Genomic DNA, 11,149 nt, shown 5'->3' on the forward strand with positions numbered 1-11,149 from the left:
GCTCCAAGGAGATTATGTTGAAAAATAAAAAAAAATTTACCCAAAAAAAATTGTTTTTATACTTCATTCTAAGGACTTATTGAACTACCCTCGTACCATCTCTGTCACTCTTACGGCATTAACCTTAATGTCGCTCCTCTAAATGCTCCTAGGGAAATTGAGTCAATTTTCGAGAACGGGAAGTGCTGCATATACTGGAACTTTATATTCTCGACAATTTTTTCTGTTGGTCACTCGAGGCCTGACATGGTTCTTCTTGACTTTGAGAAGCGAACCATGTTCGTTATCGAATTTTCGGCACCAGCTGACAAAAACATCATAACCAAGGAGAATGAAAAGAAAAAGAGGTATCGAGACCTTATAAGGGAGTTGCAACGATTGTACCCAGAATATTCTGTTAAACTGATCGTCCTTTTCATCGGCGCTCTTGGAGGTGCCAAGCTTTCACTTGCTAATGGCCTAAAAAGCATCCCTGCGTGTCAACAATATGCTAAAACACTTTCAGGAAAAATGCAGAAGGCGGTTGTCCTTGGGTCGCTCCGTGTTCTTAGGGTGCACGAGGCTTTTGCTGGATCGTCGTATTGATTCCTTTACAAACTGTAACCACCTATCTCACAGTCGTGAGACGTGGTTGTGGCTGAAATTTTACCGCGATTTCGCTGGGAGCGGGTGCAATTTTCCAGATTAGCACCCGCTCCCGGCGAAATCCTACGGTTGTCCTTATGAAAAAATTTTAATTATATATATATATATATATATTTAATTTTAGAAAGAAACTTGAAAAAATAACTTACAGTTTGAACTAAAGCTTTCTTATGAATTTCCGTGAAATTTAAGCAGTTTTGAATCCTCAAAATACTCAAATTCTTTAATTTTGAAAAGGCCCCTTCCCCGATTCTGTTTAATTGCGACATGTTTCGCAAATTGAGTTCCTCAAGTAATGCTAATTCAGGAAATGCATTAGCTGGTCCTATAAATTCAATGGGATTATTGTCCATCGTAAGTACTTTTAATGACTTTGCATATTCGAAAGCCAGAGGAGGCGTCGTAAATTTATTTCCACTTAGGTCAAGTTTTAACAAAATCCTGGAACAAATAATTAATAACAACAATAGGTATATGAGGACCTTACAATTAATGCAAATAATTAATTTTATTATATTTTTATAAAGAACATGGGACTCAAATACGTGAAAGTATATCGAAATTCATTAGATATGTACAAATATAATATTCCTAATTTTATTTTTCGGGATTTATTAGTCGTCTCATTTTTAGAATTTTTTAAAAATGTTTTAAAATACTTTCCATTTTTTTCAAAAATAATTATTTTAAATAAATTTTTTTTTAAATTAACATTATTTAACATTATTTAACATTAATTAATTATTATTAATTATTATTTAACATTAATTCCTTTATATCTTGGAAATTATTTTTCAACAACTTTGGAAATATTTTAAAATATTTTCTTAAAATAAATTTAAGAAATAAAAATAATTTTAAATGCATCCTTTAAAACCTTTAAAAATACTTAAAAAGTTTTCAATTTTTTGTTTGAAATCTTTAAAAATCTACGCATGTTCAAAAACTGCCTTAGAATATTTCAGATTATTTCTTTACAATTTTAGAAAAATTCTTTTAAAATTTTCTGAAATATATTTCTGAGTATTCTCATCAAATTAATTTTTCCAGGAATCTTCCAACTTTTTATAATTATTTTTAAACCTTAAATATGCTTTAAACCTTTTAAATTTTATATCAAAATCTTCAAAAATGTATTTTTTCCATAAATCTTTTTTCTTAGTTTTGGAATTTTTTAATGTTTTGAAATCTTTTCGAAATTAAAAGAATTTTTTAAATTATTTTTAAACTTCTAAATATCTCTTTAAATTATTCCAATTGTCAAATTTCGAAATTCCCAAGAAGCTTCAAAATTTTATTTTGTAATGTTCAAAAGTCTAGATTTTGTTTTTAATTTTTTGAAATTTTAAAAAATTAAAATGACATTACATTATATTCTTTAAAAAATTTTTAATGAAATATTTTAAATGTTTGAAATCTTTTTATGTATCGAAAATCTTCTAGATATCTTTTTTCATGATTCCATTTTTTTCAAATACTCAAAAGTTAAAGAAATTGCCTAAAAATCTTTCACATCCTTTTTCAGCAATTTTGCAATCTTTTGATATGTTTTAAAATCTTTTTAATCGTAAATATTCTCTTTAAATTAATATTTTAAAATAAAAATTCATTTTTAGTTTTTTGAGGAATCTTACAGTATTTTTTGTATTGATTTTAAGACTTTCAAAACACTTTCCAAATTTTCAAAAATCTCGAATTTTTTAAAAATACTAGGAAATGTTTTCAAATTCGAAATTATTTTTCAATTTTTTAAAAATATCTTTTAAAATTATTGAAATTTTTCTACAAATTTTTTTATTTTTGAAAAATTACTAAATTTCCTCGAAACTCCTTCAGATTATTTTGTGACAATTTTGGAATTTTTTGTTCTTAAAGTTAATTTTTCAAAATAAAAAATCATTAAAAATTTTCCTAAGAAGTTCAAGAATTTTCTTATTATCTTGAATATACGAATTTTTGCACATTTTTTAATTTTGCAAAAATGAAAAATTTGTTTTTAAAATGTTCTTCATTCTGTTTCAAAAATCTAGGAAATCGTTTCTAAAACACTATGGAACACACTTTATATCAGCAATATGTTATAGAAATATATTTATCGCAATGGATCATGGATTATATTACGTTTCAGGATTTTCTGACTACATACATTGATTAAAAATGTGATTAAGAATTATTCAGCACTCAATTATCTTGTGTTTGAAATGAAATGTAAGAGATTGCAATGTATCTTACCGATTTGTAGAGAAAATTGTTTTTTAAAGTTGTTATTGATAAATCTTTTAAGCCATTTTTTGTCAATCCAAGAATACGATTTTTTAACCCAAAAGTTAATTTTCAACTAAATAGTTGAATATTTGACCGAGGGAAGCGATTTCTCGTAAAAAATTGAATTTTTAACCACAAAACACAAATTTTCAACAATACTTTGAATTTTCAATCAAAAAGTTGAATTTTCTACAAAAATATTTAAATTTTCAAGGAAAAAAGACGAATTTTTTAAAAATAAATTTAATTTTCGACCCAATTGATTCCTAATGAAATCGTTAATTTTCAACCAAACAGTTTTTCATCCCAAAAAGATTAATTTTCTACATAAAATTTGAATTTCCAACCCAAAAAATTTAATGTGTAAGCCAAAAATATGAACTTTACACAAAGCAGTTGAATTTTCTACCCAATAATCTAAATATTTAACAAAAAAGATACTTTTTAACCAAAGAGTTAATTCCCTAACAAATAGTTAATTTTTTAATCAAAATGTTTCAATTTTTCACAAGAAAAGTTTACTATCAACCAAATAATTGAATTTTCTACCCAAAAAAAGAAATTTTCAACAAAATAGTTGATTGTTTAACCCAAGCTTTTAAAATTTTTATAAATCTAGACTTTGTTAAACGAATTTTTATCTTTTCAAATTTAAAATTATTTTTGAAATTTTTAAAAAAATTCAAAAAGGCTTTTTGAAAATGTCCCTCGCTCATACTTCACACTTCCCTCATACTTTTCAAACTCGCCCTTCCCTAATTTTTCCGTATTCCCTATTATTTTATCTACTTCCGCTAGCATCATTTCCAATTCTTAGAAAAAAGTACGACGGACAGACTTCTTCCCCATCTATTTCCCCTTCTCTTCATTCTCCATCACTCCCTAGTTTTTCGCCCATCATTTCTCCTACTTTTTCTCTCCGCATTTTCTCTGACTTTTCCAAATTCACCAACAACCAATCCCTCTCACTCCCCATCGTTTCCCCTATTTCCTCCTCTCCTCATTTCTCCTAGTTCCCAAATCACCATTTCTCCCACTTACCCTCCCCTTATTTCCCCATTTCTTCTACTTCCTCTACCCTTATTTCTCTCATGTCCCGAATTCCCCGCCCCTTATTTTCCTTAATTCATTAAAAAAAATCTACCCATGGATTTTGATTTACTTTCATGTATTTGTGCTTATTAAGACTTCCCTGCATTCCCCTACGTATCCCCTCCCCCCACACCTTAAACTTCTCCCCTGCCTTCCCCACTTCTCCCTCAGCTACTTGTGCCTTTCCTCACTTTACCTACTACCCCTTGCATTTACCCTCACTTCGCCTAGTCACTCAACCATTATTTCCCTCAGCTATACTTTCCTTATTTCTCCAATTCTCTTATTTTCCCTCACCTGATATCTCCTATTTCCCCTTCCCTTATTTCCGCTCACACCTCTTTTACCTAACCCCTTATTTTCTCTAAATTATTTCCCCTTCTTCTTCCCCTGTTTCCCCTAATTTCCCCTCAATCCCCGTAACTCTTCACCGATTTTTAATTTCTTTTAGAAGTGAACAGCAATAGTTGCGCAAGAGCGTATACGGATTAAATTTTTTAATTTTTATCATTTTATAATTATTATATTAATAAACAATGATCGAAAAGAGCACATTTTTTATTTTTATTTTTTATCTTTAAATGAGTAACTTCATTGATCCCATTCTCGATGAAAACGAATGTCGATGTATCTGAAGAACATAAATAGTTAGCAAGAAATTGAATCTAATTGTTATAAACAAATTATATTAACAAAATATCAACATTATGGAAATTTTGCTTCCAAAGTATATTTGTATGTTGAAATATTGCTTAATTTTGTCTACACGATCATATTTGATCATCAAAATTTGTTATCTGATTTAAATTGTTTATTTTATAAGCAAATTATATGAACAAATGCATAGTTTAGGAATTTATTGGCAGAAAGTAATCGTTTTTCTTTCTTAGTACCTTTAAATTATAATCATGAAAATATTTAGTGATAAAGGGTGGTCAGTTTTTAATATTTGTTTATTTGATAAACAAATTTTATAAACAAATACACACTTTGGTCGTTTACAGACAGAAAGTAATTGTTTTTCTTTCTAATCGTCTTCAATTTACATAAATGATAAATCTTATTGACAAAAAATTGTTAATCAGTATCAATTGTTTATTTTATTAACAAATTTTTTAAACAAATGCATAGTTTTACCATTTATAGATAGGAAGTGATCGTTTTGCTTTCTGATCGTCTTTAAATAATTATAGTGGTGATGTTTAGTGCTGCAGACTTTTTATTTGATATTATTTGTTTAATTAATAAACAAATTTAAAAACAAATGCATAGTTTAGGCATTTATTGACAGAAACGAATCGTGTTTCTCTTAGTACCTTTAATTTATATTAGTGGTAATATTGAGTGTTAAACATTGGTCATTCGATATTATCTTTTTATTTAACAAACGAAATTTATAAACAAATGCATATTTTAGTCACTTATAGACAGAATGCAATCGTTTTTCTTGCTAGTCGTCTTCAGATTATATAATTGATAATTTTTAGTGGTGATGAGTTCTCGTTCGATATTATTTGTTTATTATATAAATAAACTTGATAAATATTATAGTTTGGTCATTTATAGACCAATAATCGCCACTTTTATAACTTGAACCCGATCAGTAAGAAAACCTATTCCTTTCTGTCTATACATGGTGAAAGTAAGCATTTATTGACAAAATTTGTTATAAAATAAACAAATAATATAGAATGGCTGTTCTTTATCACTCGATATTACCACTAATATAAATTGAAGGTAATAAGACAGAAAACCGATTAATAATATCGAATAACAAATCCTCATCACTAAACATCACTAGTAATATAATTTGAAGGCAATAAGAAAGAAAAACGTGAACTTTATGTCTATAAATGACCAAACTATCCATTTATTTATCAAATTTATTTATATAATGAACAAATAATATTAAACAAGAACTCATCACCACTATAAAATATCACTTATATAATTTGAAGACGACTAGAAAGAAGAACGATTACATTTTGTCTATAAGTGACCAAAATATGCATTTGTTTATAAAATTTGTTTCTTAAATAAACAAATAATATCGAATGACTAATCTTTATTACTCAATATTACCACTAATATAAATTAAAGGTACTAAGAGAGAAAACCGATTCTTGTCTGTCAATAAATGCCTCAACTATGCATTTGTTTATATAATTTTCTTATAAAATAAAGAAATTAAATCAGGCAACAAATATGATCGTGTAGATAAAATTAAGCAATTTCAACTTACAAATATACTTTGCAAGGAAAATTCATATCATGTTGACATTTTATTAATATAATTTGTTTGTGACAATTAGAATCAATTCCTTGCTAATTATTTATGTTCTTTAGATACATAGAAATTTATTTTTATCGAGAATGGGATCAATTAAGTTACTCATTTAAAGATAAAAAATAATAATTAAAAAATGTCCCCTTTTCGCTCTTTGTTTATTAATATAAAAAATATAAAATGATAAAAATTAAAAAATCTAATCCATAGAAGCTCTTGCGCAACTATTGCTGATCTTCTTTGCCCTATCTACTTTGCCCTCCCTTTTCCTAAAAAATATCTACTAATGGATTTTGGTGTACTTTCCTATATTTGAGTCATATCGAAAACGCTGATCCATGAGGGTGGCTTTTCTCGTATTAATTAATTACCAATATAAGTAATTTATTTAAAAATTTTTTATAATACTTACATGTGAGAAGTGTGTAAAATTTCATGAGGCAAACTCTTTAAGCCACAATAGCTAATGTCAAGTTCTTCCAAAAGTGGAAGATCGGATAATGCATTCCTTGTCGGCGTATCAAACATAGTAAATGGATTTCCTCTGAGACTTAGCAGTCTTATTTCTTTAGTGTGCTCGAAAATTCTTTGATTTAACGTGTGAATATGATTATAACTCAAATTCAAGACTTTGAGTGTTTTCAGAGGCTCGTAGCTCTCCGATGCCCATTTGCCCTATTAAAGAAAAGCACAATTTTAATGTTTGACAGGGTAATTATCAAAAACTTGACCATTTTAAGTCTCACTCGTTTTCCAATTTTCCTTTAAATAATATATTTTCCTAACATTTTATCTGCAAAGTACTTACATGATTTGGAATCAATTAAAACAAAGCATAAAATATCTTAAATTTCGGGCTGTATTAGTTTTTTCATATATACTCGTATGTAATCCCCTTCCCACCTTCCCCCGTCACAAGAAGAAGCAAAAAAGAAAGAAAATGCTTTCAAATCAGAGAAAATAATTTTATTAACATGTTTAGAGAAAATTAAGGCGAGTTGCATATTAAATTCAATATTTAAAACGCTTTAAATTTCTAAAATTTTCAGTAAAAATATGAATTAAACAAGTAGTTAAATTTTCAACTAGAAAATATCAATTTTAAACGACAAATGTAATAGATCATGTTTCGACAAAAAACGAATTTACAATGAAATAGTTGAATTTGTTACAAAAAGAAGACAATTTTTAACTAAAATGTTGAATCTTGAACAACAACAAAATAATTTTTAAGTACGTAGTTTAAGTTTAAACCATGTTCTTGAATTTTCTGCTATATAACGAAAGTTTTTAATAAAAAATGGAATAGTTACGTTTTCAAACAAATATATCAATTTTAAGCCGGAAACTAAGAAGGAATTTTTAACACGATATTTAACTTTTCAACAAAAGAGATGAATTTTCAATTAAAATGATGATTCTTTAACGAGAAAAATTCATGTTTTAAGAAAGTAGTTCAAAATTCAACCAATTACTTGAATTTTCAAATAAGAAAGAGAAATTTTCAATAAAAAGTGGAATAGTTGAAACTTCAAGCAAAAAGATTAATTTTTTACCAAAAAAAAACCATTTTTATCACATTAAAATTTAAGATAAAGAACAGTTAAATTCAATCATAATGGACGATTTTTCAAGTAAAATTAAAATCGTTGAATCTTCAAAAAAAACAAAAAAACAGATTAATTTACAAGCAAACTGGTGAAATTATATACAAGAAATATGATAATATATTTTGGTTGAAAACTCATCTATTTTGTTAAAAATTTAATTAGCTTATTAAAAATTGTATTGTTTTTTTTTTAAATTTAATTATTTGGTAGAAAATGCAATTGTTTTTGGATGAAAATTTATCTCTCTTCCTTAAAAATATAAGTACTTTCTTAAAAATTATCCCATTCGTTTGAAAGTTTAACTAATTGGTTTATATGTATATATATATTGTCGAAACTGTGATTATTTGATAGAAAATTCAGCGTGTTTGTCAAAACCTAATCTTTTTAAAGAAAATTCAATTGATTTATTGAAAATTTATCTTTTTGGATTGAAGATTAATCATTGTTGAATTGAAGATTTATCTTTTTTTATTGACAATTATTTTTTTCATTGAATACTCAAGTATTTTGTAGAATGTAAAATTGCTTTTGACTGAAAATTAAATTTTGTTGACCGAAAGTTCATATATTTTTTTGAAAATTGTCCCATTCGTTTGAAAGGTTAACTATTTGGTTCATAATTTTCCATTTTGAAAATTCTACTGTATGGTTAAGCAATTTTATTTAAATGCCGAAAAATTGACTGTGCAATTAAAAGTTTAATTTTTTTGTAGAATGTTTATTTATTTGGTTGAAAATTGGACTATTTTGTTAAAAAGTAATCTTTCTTCGAAAATTAAACTATATTTTTTTATTAAAAATTTAACTATTTGCTTAAAAAGTATTCTTTTATTTTAATACAACTGATTTGTTCAAAATTAATTTTTTTTTTAATCGGAAACTATTCTTTTTTGTATTGACAATTCAATGATTCAAATAAAAAGAGTTCTTGGTTGAAAATTCAACTATACTCTACAAAATTCCTTTTTTTGGGCTTCAAGATTCGACTCTTTGGTTAAAAATGCAATTTTTGGTGGTTAAAGTAATTTTTTAAAAATATTTGACCATTTGGTTGATAAAATTTTTTTCTAAGTTGAAAATTCGAATATTTGGTTACAAATTTTGTGGTGCGAAGTCTGCTAAATATTATTTATTTTATTTAGGCATTTATTAAATGAAATCATGTGACGAAGGCAGAGATTTGCGGAAAAACTAAAAAGTGTTGAAAATATTGCAATGAAGTTTTTGAACGGCTCCCATTAAATAAATTTCAATTGCAGTCATTGTTTACAAAAATAAATATTTAATCAAACCATTAAACGAAAGAGTGAATAGATAGAATATGATTCATCATAAATCTGCAAGATAACAGAAAACTTCCAGAATACTTATATTCTTCTAGTATTTATCTTTTAAATATTCATTTTGTTCTTTTTTTAATTTAATTTTTAATTTGTAATTATTAATACAACTTTACCTCGAAAACATTGGAATGCAGAATTCTGGAACTGAGATTGTTATTACTCAAATCCACTTCAACAAGATCGGTTATATTTATAAAAATTTTGTTATCAATTTCTTGAATATTGTTCCCGGTAAAAACCAGTTTTTTAATTGATAATGCTGGAAATGGTGTCAGGTGAATCAAAGGTGTGTTTTCAAAAGAAACGACTTCCCATGTATTATTAGGCCACTTGTAGTCTTTGATAACCTTGGAAGAATCCCAAGTCTCACATTTGATAGAATTTTCTAATAAAAAAAATATAAATTATTTTTAAATTCAATTTTTATGATTTCAAATATAAAAAGTCGTAACATAGCAATGTAAAGAATTACGCACCTGTGCAATTACACTTTTCACACACATTCGGTAGAGGAGCTTTCACGGGTGGAACAGTCGTTGCAATCGAACTATTTTTATCAACCGATTTTGTTTCATTTACACTCACAATTTTTGGGCTTTCTTTTTTTTTCGTATCCTCACACCACGAATAATGAGCAATAAAAAATAGAATTAGAATCTTTTTTGAAAAGTACATTTTTATACTAGTCTCGAGAATAGAGTCTAGAATCTAGACGCGTCCACGTTACTCTGAAGCTCCCGGCGTAGAGAATCGGGTTCCTAATCTAGACGTTCTCTGATAACGAGACTTGATGATAAGATACCATTTTCACTTGAATGTTATTCATTGCACGCAGTCAGAGAAACTTTTCGATTTCAGAGATACGTAGAATTTGAATTGCTTTCAACTATAATACAAAATATTTTTACATTGGGGCCTTTCACAAAGCTCGTGACCCTAAAAATAGTCCAAATTTACCCCCCCCCCCCCCCCCCCCCCCCCCCCCCCCCCCCCCAACTGGCAGACCGTGACGATGTGCAGACTCGCCCGAAGGGGCATGTGACGAAGTTTTGTATACCCCCTCCGTTCCTATTGGGAAAGGAAACAAAATTTAAGAAAATATTTTATTTTAATTGTTAAACAAATTTGTTTTGTACTCTAGATAATAAACTAACGAAAAAAATCAAATAAACATTTTTCATTCGATTTACTTTTTCACGTGAATTTTTATTTTACAGGATTTCTCTAAATTTTAGGAAAAATTAGAGTTTACGTTTTGAAACTTAGAAAAGAAAATAGTTTATACATTTTTCGAAGTTTAAATATTACTCGAATTATACCTAAAAATGTCTTGAAATATTCCGAATTCGTTTTTAGTCATGTTGGAAATCTTTCGTAATGTTTTAAAATTCCTAAATATTCTAAATATTCCCAGAAATGAACAGAACATTTTTCTTATTATCTTGAAACTTTTCAAAACTTTGAAAAAAAACTTCAGAATTTGTATTTAGAAATCTTCAAAAATCTACATTTTATTTCAAGTTTTTTAAAGCTTCTTAAATTTTGAATTATTTCTGAAATTAGAAAAAAAATTTCAGGTATATTTTTCAAAAATAATAAACAAATGCACATTTTAGGCGTTTTTAAGGGACAAGAAATCGTTTTTTCTTTTGGTCCTTACTAAAATTATATAGTTAATGATGTTTTCTAAAAAAATTTCCTATGCATTAATAATTTTTTTTTAAACAAATTATATAAGCAAATGCGTAATTTGGGCATTCTTAAGGGCATGCGACACAGTGGAATTCCTACATTACCAACCGCTTTTTTCTATTGAACAAAATTTTTTTTTGAACCATAGAACTTTTTTTGTAAATCAAATATCGAACTCAAAATTTCAGGAGAGCATTAGAAGACATTATCCT

The 11,149-nt window shown here is 27.2% G+C and overlaps 1 protein-coding gene across 1 annotated transcript in view; it reads right to left on the minus strand.

Annotated features, from left to right (window-relative positions):
• The window catches only part of LOC117176423, an 18,617-nt gene extending 8,470 nt beyond the window's left edge, over positions 1–10,147 (minus strand). The window contains exons 1-4 of the mRNA XM_033366663.1: positions 9,722–10,147; positions 9,359–9,630; positions 6,702–6,964; positions 795–1,086 (exon numbers count right to left, since the gene is read on the minus strand). Of these exons, the coding sequence (XP_033222554.1) occupies positions 795–1,086; positions 6,702–6,964; positions 9,359–9,630; positions 9,722–9,920 (1,026 nt within the window). The 5' untranslated portion in view covers positions 9,921–10,147. The remainder of the gene's footprint in view (positions 1–794; positions 1,087–6,701; positions 6,965–9,358; positions 9,631–9,721) is intronic.
• Positions 10,148–11,149: the final 1,002 nt, after the last annotated feature.

The sequence above is a fragment of the Belonocnema kinseyi genome, chromosome 7 (assembly GCF_010883055.1).
Source record: "Belonocnema kinseyi isolate 2016_QV_RU_SX_M_011 chromosome 7, B_treatae_v1, whole genome shotgun sequence".
Taxonomy (NCBI): domain Eukaryota; kingdom Metazoa; phylum Arthropoda; class Insecta; order Hymenoptera; family Cynipidae; genus Belonocnema; species Belonocnema kinseyi.